The sequence below is a fragment of the Elaeis guineensis genome, chromosome 7 (assembly GCF_000442705.2).
Source record: "Elaeis guineensis isolate ETL-2024a chromosome 7, EG11, whole genome shotgun sequence".
Taxonomy (NCBI): domain Eukaryota; kingdom Viridiplantae; phylum Streptophyta; class Magnoliopsida; order Arecales; family Arecaceae; genus Elaeis; species Elaeis guineensis.
In genome coordinates, this window is record NC_025999.2 from 75,474,000 (window position 1) to 75,489,657 (window position 15,658).

The 15,658-nt window shown below is 38.7% G+C and overlaps 1 protein-coding gene and 1 pseudogene across 1 annotated transcript; one reads left to right on the plus strand and one right to left on the minus strand.

Moving 5' to 3' along the window:
- Window positions 1–3,020: 3,020 nt before the first annotated feature.
- LOC105048914 (probable inactive purple acid phosphatase 27) lies at window positions 3,021–11,841 on the plus strand. Its single transcript, XM_010928402.4, has 12 exons — window positions 3,021–3,359; window positions 4,004–4,095; window positions 4,235–4,307; window positions 4,395–4,517; window positions 5,478–5,570; window positions 7,740–7,869; window positions 8,263–8,344; window positions 8,431–8,563; window positions 8,730–8,935; window positions 9,041–9,166; window positions 10,111–10,420; window positions 11,343–11,841. Exons 1-12 carry the CDS (start codon window positions 3,156–3,158, stop codon window positions 11,646–11,648), a joined length of 1,878 nt encoding a protein of 625 aa, XP_010926704.1. The 5' UTR covers window positions 3,021–3,155; the 3' UTR covers window positions 11,649–11,841.
- A 66-nt stretch (window positions 11,842–11,907) lies between these two features.
- On the minus strand, window positions 11,908–14,666 carry LOC140859325 (tryptophan N-monooxygenase CYP79A68-like; annotated as a pseudogene).
- Window positions 14,667–15,658: the final 992 nt, after the last annotated feature.

Genomic DNA, 15,658 nt, shown 5'->3' on the forward strand with positions numbered 1-15,658 from the left:
TAATTACAAAATGAATAAAAATATCGGCCGATCTGTCGATTTGTTGCCATCCCTAGAAATGCCCCGGAGGAGTAGGAAATAACGAGGCAAATTTGTTGATAGAATGGCTAATACAATTTGCAAAATAAGAAGGATGGCTGTCTTTTTTTTTTTTTTTTTTTTTTTTTTCTTTTGATAAGTAGGATGGTTGTCCTTCTCTCAATTTTTTTATGAGCTGTTAGAGCATCAAGATCAAATGGCGAAACAAGAGAGCTTGATCTAAGAAAGTTGCCTGATTCAATTGGTGGATCACAAATGATGGTAGTGGGGTCAAGACCATGCTTCTTCTCCGTCTCATAATTATTGCCTTTTACCACGGCAACTTGGCGTAGAAATGCAACCACATTGATCAGGAGAAGGTAGAAGAACTTGTATTTTACTTGTATCACACGACAAACCCACGTGACATGACCATACATTTCATTGCATATAACCTTAAGAAATACACAAGCAACTAATTCAATAAAATCTTGACAATATAGTTATCATTTTGGAGAAAAAGATAAAATAGTTGCAATGTTATTAGACAACAAATATATCCAATTTCAATTTTTGAACATCTAAGGTACAATAGACATTCTAGTTCCTTTCCATCTCTCTCTAGCAAACCCAAATCTCGGCCGAATACTAAGTATCTTATGGCTTAGAAAAAGAGTATAAAGAAGTGACATGGGCTAATAGTTTGATGAGAATCCTAATACACACCCACCAACATAAATCAATATAAAAATGATAGTTAATAGCAAATAACCTATAATATATATATGTACATATTAGAATTATACATTCACACAAGCATGCAAAGAGGATTCTGACCTTTAGTAGGAAATAGAATTCTCAAGATATAAAGTACAACTAACATATTTAATCAATTTAATATTAATATTTCACATAGCTTAAGAAACTAATTACCCTCATGAAAATTTGGAGAACCAACTTCAACAATCTTTTTAGCATACTAATTTAATCGATCATTTACTTTTTTTTGAATTTTTAATTTCAAGATTTTTATGCTCAAAATAAACCCTAAACCTAGGCCTCTCATAACACACCTGGATCCAAACTAGTCACCCAAATTAAATAAATGAAAATGTTAGGGTTTTACCACAAGTGAAGAACTAGAGTGTACAATTTTAGTGCAAATAGGGTTCGGGCTTTTAGATGGCTATCACTCCTTGCTGAGGGATGCTCAAAGGCTTATTATAAGTTGGTCTTACTGTCTTATCAAATACATTCAGAAAACATAATAGTGTAATTAGGTGGCATTCTATATCGCCGAGCACATCGGTATGACTTGTTCGATTGTGATTCCGCGTTTGCTACTTCATTGTAATTATATCTACATGCATTAAAAAATGAGCATAAAAATTCTTCCAATTCATCTTTGTCTATATGATCATATCCCCACGCAAAATAAAGATTAGCCATTAGGAAAGAGTACTATAGAGGGGATGAAGAGCTATGGTGGGAAAGACTTAAAGGAGAGAAGGAGGGACATAGTTGGCTGGGTGGTAGCCCCCAGTGGTCCAAAATCATTTGGCTCTATGACATTAGACCAGTCGAGGATGTGGAGGAGATGAGATGGGAAAATAATAGTGGAATGGAAGATTTTGAGGTTGAGAGAAACTTGGGTCGACCACCAACCAAGTGGTGGAGTCCGACAAGAATGCCGATGATGCAAGCAATGGCATGGAGAAAGGCCGAGGGCTGGAGAGAGAGATGAAAATACAGTCATTGGCATAAGGATTGAGCATATTTTTGTGAGGATTGAAGTTACAGACAAAAGTGATATAACAATATATAAGATGAATGGCATGCATGATATATAGGGGCATTGAAACAACCTAGAGAAAGGAGATTGTCCTTGGAGGATGTGGGATGAAATAAGATTTATAAAGTAATATGACCAAAAATAATTTAAGGATATATACATCTATATAAAGAGAGAAGCAATGTCAAAAAATAGGTAATCCTTTCCCCCAACAGCACCATTCTGCCATTGGATATAGCAACAATAAAATTGGAATTGAATATCATTTTTTTATATATCATGATATAGATAAATAGGTGTCAAGCATCATCGGCTCGAAGCCTCCTGATCTCTATACGAAGAAAGAAATAATTTCTTGATTAGCTAATTATTATTGTTATCAATATTTTATTTAAATAAAATAAAAAGGGTGTGTATGCTTCCTTGCTTCTGTATAGAAAATGATGAATCAATTTTTTTATTCTACTTTTTAATAAAAAAAATTGTCACAGGATCTAAGACTGATGGGTAAATGCTCCTTGCTCAACCAATGAAGGTGGCCACACCAACTTTTTTTTTTTTTCTTTTGTTTAGGATTGACAAGAGGATGGCTGGGCAATCTCTGGAAACCAACCCGGGGTGCGGGTTCTTGCTCTCCCGCTTTCGTCGGGATTGGATGATCCGCAATTCCTAAATATCTTGTGAATACATTTATCAAAACAAAAAATATAATAGAATCTTAAGTAGAATATTCCAAAATTCATAAATTTTTTTCTACAAACTTTTATGCAAGTTCCCTCGTATATAATGGTATGGATTCAGCGTACTGGGATCCCAATTACTATAAATACCATTACCGCGCCGCAAGGGCTGTCGTGCCCGCCATCCTCAATACATATGCATATCTTATAAACGGCTAACCATAAAAGGCTGGAGATGGGTCCACCCCAACCGTCTTTCTGACCTCGTGTGCGGTGACCATGCTCATCCCACTTTCAACGTCTCCCATCCCGCCAGAGCCTTTCGCGCTGCCGTCTTCGGCTGTCCAAGACGTAGGTTTCGCCGCGAGTACAGATCAATAAAATGCTCCCTCCCCCATCCCACCGTTAAAATTTTTTTGAAAATAATAAAAAAACAGAAAACCTAAATTTTTATATTAATTTATTTATTAATTACCCCTTGTGTCATTATATTTCTTAGAGACCCTCCAACTTGAACTCGGAATAAAAAAAAATAATATTCCTCCTGCCTCCGGATCTTTCTTGGCTTCTCTAGTCGATCCCAAGGGATTTCATTTTTCCTCTCTATAAAAACTACTAAAATTATTCGTTCAAGGGTTTGGGTTTGGGAAGGGATCGGCGGGAGGATGAAGTCCATCCTGCGTCGGCTTTTGCTTTTCTTCTTGGTCTTGTCGCCGGTCCTCGTCGGCTACGCTGCGGCCGGCGGCGGAGTCGGCAGCCGGCACGTCTCCGGAGTCCAGCCGTTGTCGAAGATCGCGATCCACCGGGCGTCCCTGGCAATGGATGAGGCAGCGTACGTGAGGGCGTCGCCGGCGCTTCTGGGTCTCCAGGTATGGGCCTTAAAACCTCCTGCGTCAGTAACTTGTTCCGGCGGCGCAAGGTAAGCATGATGGTCGTTGGGTGGTCCTCCGTGAGAACGGGATGCAACCGGACCGTCCATTTTGTGATCGTCCGTCACGATCGCCATCGTTTCTCTTTCCGGCAAGCGTTTCCCGTAGGGTGGGGGAATCCATGGGTGGACGGCGGTTTTATGTTTCCGACGATTCCCCTGTTCATGCCGACGTGGAAGGGTTCGGAAAAGAAATGATATGTGTCACCAAAAAAGTCACCGGTGCGGACGTAAATGCCGATTTCCATGAGCTGGCAGGGTTTGAAGTTGGAACCTTGTCCCGTGCGTGACCTAAAAATTAGCGGCACTTAGTTGCACGAGTCATCCGGGAACTTTTGCAGCGGTTGACTACTTTATTAGTTTCTTTTGGTCTTAGTTTAATTCTGCTTTGGGATTGTAAATATATAAAATAACTATGCTAGAATCATGCTTGCTTTGTATGTAAACTGTTACATGAAAACTTTTTGACAGATTTTTTCTTTTTTTTTTAAAAAAAAATTCCTGAAGTTCTTAGTTCTTTCTCTTGCCTATTTTATATGAATTTTGGTTGGATTCATTGGCTTGGCTTCCAAATGGGAAATGCAGGGAGAGGATACTGAATGGATAAAAGTGGAGCTTCGATGTCCCAATCCAACTCCTGATGATTGGATTGGAGTGTTCTCTCCTGCAAAATTCAAGTAATTCACTAATATCTATCATCCTTTCAGATTAAATAGGTTTGGAATTAATCTAGCAATCATTATGGAAAATGTGATAACTATTTTTATCTTATGAGTAAATAAGAATGTTTGTACATTGGTTTCTCCTATTTCTCAGTGCATCTTCTTGTCCCGCCGAGAGTGGAAATAAGAAAGAGGAAGATCCATTGATATGCTCAGCTCCAATAAAGGTGTATCAAGCTACTAGTGAAACAAATCTTGACATTTATTTGTATGTTTTGGAGTTGCTAATGCTTGCATTGGTGATGATGTTTCAGTATCAATTTGCCAATTATTCAAATCCAAGTTACATGAAGACCGGGGAGGGAACTTTGAGGTTTCGGTTGATCAATCAGCGGGCAGACTTTGCTTTTGCATTATTTAGTGGTGGCCTTGCTAATGTGAGATGTTTTACATATGTTATCCTTCCCTATATACAACATACATTTTTTATGCCTGGAGATGTAAACTTTCATTCTTATATTCTTCCTTTCGAACTCAAATAGTTTTCATCTTTTTCTTTCTGGTGATTTAATTGTTTCTTGTGCTCCTAATAGGCTAGTATTACTAGTTGGAGGTGTTGCCCTGTTTACGAAATTCTCCATCATTTGATGATTTCATATGATTTAATTATTCCTAAAATTAATTTCAAATTTGTCTTAAGTAATACCATTTTTGGAGTTTTTTACTTTTGACAACATTTTGTCCCATTAACTAATAAATTGGAGTTTCAGAATTAGATTTGTTGGATTTGCTTCCAAAGACACCTTGAAAAGGGAGCAACAGAGACAAAGCAACACAAATTTTGGTAATTTAAAAATTAAATTCCGCATCCTTAAGAAAGACATGGATGTTTAAAAATAAAGAATTATATTCTAAAATGATATTTTCTGAGAGACTGTCAGTTGCTTTCGAAATGTTTTGGGAAGGAGGAACCTACGATGATAGCAGGGCATATTTTTTAGTTTACAGAATCAAATAAAAAATAACTATGACTTTTAATTAAAAATATAGACAGTTTACTTTTATGAATGCATGTCATAAATTGCTGCAGTGCTGTAGTATGCTGAAAAGAAAGCCTCGTGTCATTTGAGTCATACATACCATAGTTCTTGGTGTGTTATTTTGATTAATCTGAGTTTTATCTCCTGAATTTTCTTTGCCTATTGTTTGATATGTTTTCAATAGTCTCAAAAGTCCACTTCTCTGACCAACTATTTAAAATCTGCGACATTTTGATGAGTTTTTCCTGTACTTCTGCTGAAATATTGACTTTTGCCTGTGAAATTTAGTTCATATCCCAACCCCGTGATTACTGTTGTCGCCACTAGTATATGACTAAATGGGTACTAAATTTGCAGCCCAAACTCATTGCAGTTTCAAATGCAATTTCCTTTGCAAATCCAAAGGCTCCTGTTTATCCACGACTTGCACAAGGAAAATCTTGGAATGAGGTAAGCTGATCAAGTTTGGTTAAGCCTTTGATTAGTCTTCCTTGTTACATTTACTATCTAATTTCTTTTTGTCTTTTGCTGGACTATTACATGTTAAAGAGAATCTTTTATAGCAGTTGATTGTAGTTTTATTCTTTGTATGTCTTGCTATATGTCACGTGTAGCACCTACTAATGGCTTCAAAAGAATGGAAGTGCAGACTTAGATATTGTGTTACATAAGCTGACCCAAGGAAAAAGAGAAAAGAACCAATATTTGATGTGCAAACAGGAATGCTTGGAATAACAAACCAGTCCATAATAAGATGCACCTGACTCAGCTGAACCAGGCAAATCACCACAAAAAATAAGAAAGTAGATATGATAGTCCAGTTCCCAGTTTGTCAGTGTGTGCACTCACTTAGAATAACAAACTAGTTCATAATAGGATGCATCTGACTCAGCTGAACTAGAGCAGATCACCATAAAAAATAGGAAAGTAGATATGATTCTTCGGTTCCCAGTTTGACAGTGTGTGGACTCAATAGAACAAGAGCTGTTCGTGGGCCTGCAAATATCGCAATCTTATATCCTGTCTCCAATTGTAAATAATGAAGAGAAATAGGGACTGATATGGGTCATTATCTTGATGGAATCTGTCAAATGCTCAGTAAATACTTTGCTGTTTATCAGCCTATAGTAACATTTGCTGTTATTAGTATTTAAAGTCTTAATGTTTGAAAATATGTTGCACCAGTCAAGAAGCTTGTTGCTTCTTTGAACAATTAACTGCTTGTTGAACATGATTGCCTTCACAAGTTCTAAGATATCTCTTAGGTTGCATTTGGTGCATCGCCAGGCAAACATGGAAGGTAATGTGGATTACCTTCAAGATAGATTTCCATCATTAAATTGCCAGTAATGTTAATTACTATGTTTGGTAGACGTAAGTTATATTGTAGTAAAATTACTGAAAATCTTGATTGACATGTTTGGTATGCAATCAGATTATCAATAATATAAAATCAAATTTTCAAAATACCTTCAGTAATTTTGCCTTGGTGCTCTTCTTTCTCAATGGTGAGAAGCATTGGGAGTAGTGTGGGTGTGGTGGTGGCACGGAGAAGCGACAGGCCGGAGGGTGTAGGGAACTGCGGGCACCGGAGGGGGGGAGGGGGTGGGCGTGCACGGAGGAGCCACAAGGGGGTGGTGGGGACAAGCGAGGAGGAGACATTGGGGGAGGGGGGAGGGCAAGCACACGCAGAGGAGCTGTGGGGCTGGTAGGGACGAGCGTGGAAGAGCCGGGGGGTGGTGGGGGATGAGGGCGAAGGAGTCGCGGGGGTTTGGTGGGGGACGAGGAGCTGTGGATTCCGAGGATGTGGGGGGGAGTGGGGTCGGACACGCAATGAGGAGCCGTGGGGTTGGTGGGAATGAGCGTAGAGGAGCCATAGTGGGGTGGTGGGGTATGAGGGCGGAGGAGCCGTGAGTTGTAGGGGGGAGGTGGAGGAGCCGTAGGTGGGGGGCATGCACGGAGGATCCACGAGTGGGGGGAGGGGAGGGTTGGGCAATGGATTTTGTGTGATTTTTTTAAAAGATAATTTCGTTCAGAATTTTTATTACAACATTGCCAAAGAAGTGATAATCTGGATAGCCACCTCTCTCCAAAACTATCTAAATTGCCTTGTGGGAGGCAATGTAGCTTACCAAGGTAATTTGCATTTCCACCCAAAAAGCATACCAAATGCAGCAATCTGGTGGGTCCACTTTAAATTGTCGGCAAGCTGGATAGATTGCCAGCTACCAAATGCAACCTTAGCATTGCCTCTTGTATGTCAGAAAAATCCCACATATGCTTAGTTCTACATCATACCGAGACCAAGTTGAGCAGAGTTCTTATCTGCTGCCTCCATATTGATAGCTAAGGTTAAAGTACTCAGAACTAAGCATGAGAAGGATTCTACTTGGGAAGTCTTGGAATTATTCTGACATGCTTACAAACTATTATCATTTGGTGGGTGCTATTAGTTTGATTCGGAGTCCATCTGATTAATTAATCCATAAATTAGTAATAGACTTTGTAATGATGGAAAAGTTTTCTGATAATTTTGTCCACCAACATACTACTTCGAATAGGCCTACAGTTTTTGTAAATTCAGCATTTTTAGAGATGGTTTCATGGGTTTCTCTACAGATGACCGTTACATGGACAAGTGGATATGACATAAATGAGGCACTTCCTTTTGTTGAATGGGGACCAAAGGGGGGACCTTTAATGCGATCGCCAGCTGGGACCCTGACATTCAACCACAGAAGCATGTGTGGTATGAAGTTTTGATCCTTTATTGTTAATTAGCAGTTTGATGTCATATACCTTGAAGAGTGGAAATGCTTGATTGAATATTTGTTACAGATGGGATGATTATTTTGACCCCAGTAACTCATGCTGCATGAAAAATCTTGACATCCTCAGCAAAATAAGTTTGGCAAGATTTTACAGTCATAGATTCCTCTAAGTTTCATACACCAGAACCAATTTTCATTAATTCTATTATGATAGCAATCTCACCTAAGAACTTTTTGATAATTAAATGCTTTAAACTAATAAAGAGGGAGGTATTGTTCTCCCATATCCATGGAAAATATTCTGCACTAGTGTGGGACAAGTGTTTACCATGATAACTGTGTGGTAAAATTGGTTTTATTATCATTTGCAGGTGCACCAGCACGTACTGTCGGATGGAGAGATCCGGGTTTTATACACACAAGTTTCTTGAAGGACTTATGGCCAAATGCAGAGTATAAAACTTGAAAACTAATTATCTTGCGACATTTGAGGTTGATATTTGTCAAACATATTTCTTAGCACCGTGACGATGATTCAGGTACACGTACAAGCTTGGTCATCAGTTATTTAATGGATCATATGTTTGGAGCAAGTCTTATTCTTTCCAAGCATCTCCTTATCCAGGACAAAATTCAGTACAGCAAGTCATAATTTTTGGTGACATGGGAAAGGTGCAATTCTTTATCTTTTCTGGTCTAAAAGAAATTTCAGGAACTATTGATAGTTATAGCTATTCATAGCATGATTATAGATCAGATCAAGGTAGATTTTTTTGACCTGTTCGGTTTCAATCATTTTGGCAAACTATTTTTACATCCCGATTAGTTTTAATGACAGGCAGAACGGGATGGGTCTAACGAATATAGCAACTATCAGCCTGGTTCACTGAATACTACAGATACAATTGTTAAAGATTTGGACAACATTGACATTGTTTTCCATATAGGAGATATTGTATACGCTAATGGATATATATCCCAATGGGATCAATTTACATCACAAGTTGAGCCAATTGCTTCAAGGGTGCCGTATATGATTGCAAGGTTTGTTAGTCCCTGAGATGATGTTTAAAACTATGAAGTTGATCACAACAAGTTGGGTGTTTGTCCTGATGAGGATATCCAATGAGAATTTTATTTTGCTTGCAGTGGCAATCATGAACGAGACTGGCATGGGACAGGATCCTTCTATGACACTGATGATTCAGGAGGGGAATGTGGTGTATTGGCTGAAACCATGTTCTTTGTGCCAGCTGAGAACAGAGCCAAGTTTTGGTAAGATGAAAGCCTTCCCCCTTCCCACCTTTATCAGAAGGATTTCTACATCTATCATCGAACTCTTTCAAAAATGAAATTAACCTACTGCTCCCTTTACCTTGGTCCGTTCTATTTTCGAAGTACTATTCTTGTCTTTTATTCTCATTCCAGCTATCGTTTTTGTCTCCAGTTCGGTGGCCTCCTATGACCATTTTTAGTCATTTTAGAAATTTGTAGATGGAGCATGGAGGGATGAATAAAGAATAGGGATCACCTCTAAGGACCTCTTTAGGTAAGCCATTAGGATTGTGCTAAATTTCTTGCTGGATTCGTGGATTCGGCTGCCCATTTAAGCATCCTCAATCAACCAATCACCTTCAGCCCAGATACTGTGGGAATAAAAAATACACCTCTATGGGTCTTTTCTCTTCCTGCAGCCCAAGGGCTGGGATTTAGACTGGGATTTGGGGAGGCACTTAGAAGGTGCGAGCTAGATGTGCCAGCAGGCCTGATTTTTAAGTAATTCTATAGGAATATCCAAACAGGCCTTAAGATTCTACATCTTCTTCACTCGGAACCAAAAAGAGAAAGAAAAACAAAGGAAGATTTAAGAGTCTATGTTAAATTCTCTACCAATTGATGTAGGATTATCATTAAGAGAACTATTGTTTTCTGATAATGCTATGCTGACAAAGTATAGCATATCATCTTGTAATTATTTTTCAAGACTTTGCTCCATGTGTTTTAGATTTTTATTTCATGTTCTATACTCTGTAAGCAGGTTCTTTTTTTTTTGCCTGATGGAAATGTAAGCAGGAAGTTCGTTTAAAAAGAGAATTGATTAAAAGACAGAATGACCCCTTATTGCGGATTGAATCACCCACCTAAAGCACAATGACAACAATCAATTTAGATTAAAAAGGCCTCGTACAAATCAAAGTGTGACTGGCAGTTCATTTCAGGTATTCTACAGACTATGGCATGTTCCGCTTCTGCATAGCAGATACTGAGCATGATTGGAGGGAAGGCTCAGAGCAGTATGAATTTATCGAACACTGCCTGGCCTCGGTAGATAGGCAGAAGCAGCCATGGTTGATATTTGCTGCTCATCGTGTGCTCGGTTATTCATCTGGCTCTTTTTATGCTGCGGAGGGCTCATTTGAAGAGCCCATGGGAAGGGAGAGCCTTCAAAAGCTCTGGCAGAAATATAAAGTGGACATTGCATTCTATGGGCATGTTCACAACTATGAGAGGACCTGTCCAATCTACCAGGTAGGAAGATATTAAATGACAGACTTTTTTGCATTTTCTTCAAGCATAAATCATTAGTGTTTCTAACTCACAGCTAAACCACAAGCACTGATATGCAGAACTATTGTTATTTTAAGGGCATATGGGTGGACAACTTTGTAATTATTTATTGGATTTTCATCTGGGTGTCGGACATTATTCTGATCAGTTGCATGATAAAATGTAAAATCTAGTTTGAAACCACAATGAACATGGTAACTGAACATGTAAACAGAAGTATGTCATACCATTCATTTTTAAAAGTCAAAGCTATTAATATTTGGATATAAGTGTTAACCTTACAATATTTAAGTCTGTTAGTTTTTCTCTACCATTAATTCCTATGAAGGCTAGATCCTCCATCACTTCAGGTTCTTCCATATTCTAACATCATGTATCAAAATGTATTCCTGATATTGTTTATTTACTTGGTATCTGCATGCCACTTAAGATACTAAATTAATATGTGGTGACATTATTGAAGGACAATGTGATTTGTTTCCAAACTGTACTCCAGCATTCTGAAAATAAGGCAGTATTATGGAGTATTCTCCTTTCTAAATAAGTGCAACTTCAATGTTACAAGAATTCACAGTTTGGAGCGTCTATTTGAGACTTTCAAGAGGTGTAAGAGGAAGAACAAAAACTAAGAATATCAGAATATTATTATATGCACTACGAAGTTCTGTTTAAGCACTAGCTAATGCAAAAATGGAGATGGCAGGAATATTATGTGTTCCTTTTCTCTAGATTGGAAGGTTAATATTCATATCCAATTTGTTTTTCTCCTATTTGCACTACTATTACACCTCATTCATTTTCATTTCCTGTGCATAATATATGTTAATTGCCTTATATTTTTATAGTGTGACATTTCTCTCACCATCTCAACTTCTCTTGACAGAACCAGTGCGTAAATAAAGAAAAATCACATTACTCAGGCACGGTGAATGGAACCATCCATGTTGTTGTTGGTGGTGGTGGCAGCCATTTGTCAGAGTTTGCCAACATTGTGCCGAACTGGAGTCTTTACCGAGACCACGACTATGGGTTTGTTAAACTGACTGCTTTCAATCATTCGTCACTTCTTTTTGAATATAAGAGGAGCAGTGATGGTAAAGTGCATGATTTCTTCACCATCTCAAGAGACTATAAGGATGTCCTCGCCTGCGTGCACGATAGTTGCTCCCCAAAAACATTGGCCTCGTAGTGGATGACCTATAGATGTCTGATAGATATTTTCTAATAAAGGCATGCATGTAGTGTCGATGATGTCTTTTGTTCCTTCACATTTTACGTAACTTTTTAAAAAAAAAAAAAAAAGAAAAATCAATGTATGTGAAGGGTCTCATAGCTTAGCTTAAGTATGTATGCTGGACAGAAAGGAATTTTCAACTTGCAAATATTTATCCATCATTTTCTCAACCTCTCTCCCGTCCACATTCCACGCCAAAATAATTGAAGGGGATCAAACTCTACTCCGTTATTCACACTGATCTCAAAGAGCAATTGAAATCATCTAAGGAAAAATATGTCCAAAATAGTTGGGAATAAAGATAAACTCAGAAAGAAATAAAAATTTTGCACATATCAATGTCAACATGGAAAGCTGAATTCAAATTCAAAATTTAATTTGTTAAATTAGTTTCGTGTATGAAAGCTGAGAAATTACTGCCAACAAAATGATTTTATATCCAAGAAAATAGTTAATTCCTTTGGATTCCATTGATTTTATGACCGAAGATGGACCCAAAATCAACTCTTCTAGTAACAAAATCATCTTCTTAAAGCTTTTCCAGTGGCTTAGCATACACTCTCAGAGGTTTCGCCATCAAGAGACTATCCTTCTCCTCCAAGAGGTCAATGTTGGACTCTTCTGGTGGTGCCAGACTCCAATCAAAAGCCTGGAGAAGCCTAGCCAATAGCATAACAGTCATCGCGCTCCCTGGCGGCGCCCCCATGCAAGACCGACGTCCTGTACTGAACGAGATGAACCGGGGTCCGTCTCGAGCGGCCCATCCGTCATATGCCGGTCTGGGTCGAATCTGAGCGGGTCGTTCCAAACCTTAGGGTTCCGACCAAGGCCAATCCGGCTCAGCAGAAGTCGGCTTCCTTTGGGGATGAAGTAGCCGGCGACGGTGGTGTCTTCGATTGGCTCATGGGGGAGGTTGAAGGGTGAAACCGGGTGGAGCCGGAGGACTTCACGAACACATGCCTTGATGTAAGGTAGTCGTGGGATGTCAGGCTCATGGACCAGCCGATCCTTGCCGACCACCCGGCCCAACTCGTTCATGGCTTTTCGAAGGAGCTTGGGTTGGTTCAGAAGCTCGGCCAGACCCCATTCTGCAACGTTAGACGGGTTGTCTACAGATGCAAACAACAATTCGTGTGAGCTGCATCCAAAAACAAATAGAATTGAGATTTTACAGTTACAAATCAGGCCGAAACAGCCCCGCAGAAATGCATTAAATGACCAGAACGACGAGTGTGCATGATTTTTACCTGATTTATTTTTAGTACCAAATTCCTAACAGATAAACCAGAAGTAATTATGATATACTTAAGAGTAAAGTCAGGCACATGACAGAATTTGTTAGCGATCAGTATTATTGCATGAATTTTACATGATTTATTTTTAGTATCAAAGCTTTTACACATAAACTAGAAGTAATTATGGCCCAGCCAATTCTAAAATTAGCTTAGGGCTAAGAATGGTATGATAATATCTAATATCGATAGAAAATTGAGGATCTAACTAATATCTGTATCCATACTTATAACCAATAAAAAAAAATAGATATAGATATGGATAGATAAATATCCGATCTATATTCGAATATCTGAATATACTTGTAATCCTATATAATTTTATATAGTACTTATTAATTTTTTATAAAAAAATATATAATCATATAAAAATACTATTATCTTGATTTATCATCTATACTTATAAAATTTAATTATTTAAGTTATATCAATAATTATATCTATTTTTTTCAATATTCAAATTATATTCATATCCGTTTAAAATAAATATAAATATAAATTTTTATATTTTAATAATATTTATATTTATATTTATATTTATTAAATAAAATAAATATAAGTATAAATATATTGATATCCGAATCGTTTGATTTCAGTTCTAAATTAGCGGCATGACAGAATTTGTTAGCAATCAGTTATTTTATGTTGAAAAGCAACGCAAAAGCAAAACAAAAACTGTTGGACCCCTGACCAACAGCACTGTGAGCTGACCGAAAGCCAGGGGAGTACGGGAGGTTTGGTTGTTTAGCATCTTACCGAGATTTGAGCCTTGATCTCCTCCGCTGTCAACCAAGGATGCTCTTCATTATCCTCCAATGTGATCAGAACATCAGGAAGGTCCTTCACTTCCCTCCGACCTGTGTCTCCTTTCCACCCCTCCACCTCTCCATCCTCTCCTTGATATAGGATCATGAAACTTACATATCAGACTCATAGCCTTCTTCATCAACTTCTCATGCCCGCCCACGTCCAGCCACCTCAATGATGGCATAAAATCCGGTGCATACAACGCAAAATAAGATCACCGACAACACCAAGAATACCATCTCCATATTCTCTACCCTCCCCAAAGTGCCTGAGTCCAAAAACCGTCCTTCTGACAACATTGCCACTGTAGTACCGTGCCGCGGCTCTGATGTCTATCGCAGCCAAACCCGCGTTGCATAGGTTGTATACGTACTTAACGACGTGATCGGCCTCCTCATCACGCGCATTTGATTGCCAGCGGAGCCTCGAGGGACTGACGAGCTCGGATGCTACCACTCTCCTCATCTTCTTCCATCGCTCGCCCCACGGAGCAACGCCGACGGAGACGAACCCCCGGCTCAAGCACCAGGAGGACACGGTGAGGGGCCGGGATGCAAAGTCGCGTCGTGCTTCCTGAGGAACTGGAGGCTGAGATGGGGGGGTGGGGGAATCGACGACAACTACATGCACACCACCAAGCCAGATGCAGATGATATCCTTGCCTTCTGCGACATCCAGGATCCATCGGAAGGGGGGCTTGTGGAGGAGGATCGTGGGAAGGCTGCCGACGATCGACCAAGGCGCCGAGCCAGGAGGAAGGCGCCACCCTTTGGGAGACGCGCATGGTTCCAAGCACGAGACGTAAAGGGAAGAATGAAAAGGAGGCGATGAAGAGAAAGACGAGGATAGGAGTATAGTGACCAGAGCGATCCATGTTCAATCCACCTAAATATATTTAGATTTAGGCTAAATGAGTTTGAGTCGTGATAGATTCATCCATTTAATTTATCTAATAATTAAATTAATTTAAATTTTAAATATCTAATAATTTATTATTTAGATCAATTGAATCAGATAATCCATTTAATCTATTTAATCTATTTAACCTAACCTATTTAATCCGATCTGTTTAATTCATTTAAGATCTATTTAACATATTTAAAATATATTTAACCTATTTCTTATCCATTTAATCCAACCTGTTTAATCCGTTTAACCTATTTAATCTGTTTAATTAATTTGATCTATTTAATAAATAGGTTAAACAGGTCGGATCGATTATCTGTTTAATAAACAGGTCGGATTCATGTTTAAATTTTTGATCCGTTTAATAAACAGTCGGATTTGGATTGACGATTTATTAATCCGATCCGCATTGATCCGATCCATTTATGACCTGACTCAATCTAATTGCCATCCCTAATAGCAACAACGGATGGATTGGGTGCAGTCAAGACGAGTTGAGGAGGGTGAACACCGTAGTTGCACCTGCAATAGATCGTTTTGAGTATATGTTGTAGGAGCACCGTGAAAGGCTTTTTGAGACTTTGGCATGAAAAAGTAAAAGAAAACAGAACAAGGAATGAAATAAAGTATACAATGTTTGATTAATGCGAATCTTAGACACCCTTGCATGTCCATAGTTGCCACAGTACTATTTCTAAAATAAAAATTTTGAAAATCTTTTTCTAGTATGTTTTATGTAGATCCATCTATTGCACTAGCCCGATTGGACTTGTTGAGGAAAAATTTTTCTTAGATTTAGGATGGGGCAATGCTAGGAGGTGTTGCCACAAGGCTCCGATAGGATGCTGATATGGCTAGAGCTAACTCTAGTCGAGATCTGCAACATCGAAGATTATCTACTAAAAAAGTCCACATTCACCGAGGGTGTTCTGGCAGAGTATCCTCCGATGCCTAAGTTAG

What these genes read in the sequence shown, in the direction of transcription:
- LOC105048914 (XM_010928402.4), top strand. Translation starts at nt 3,156, where the DNA reads ATGAAGTCCATCCTGCGTCGGCTTTTGCTTTTCTTCTTGGTCTTGTCG. An exon ending in TATGCTCAGCTCCAATAAAG is followed by an intron (nt 4,308 to 4,394) that starts GTGTATCAAGCT and finishes ATGATGTTTCAG; the next exon opens with TATCAATTTGCCAATTATTC. An exon ending in GTGCCGTATATGATTGCAAG is followed by an intron (nt 8,936 to 9,040) that starts GTTTGTTAGTCC and finishes TTTTGCTTGCAG; the next exon opens with TGGCAATCATGAACGAGACT.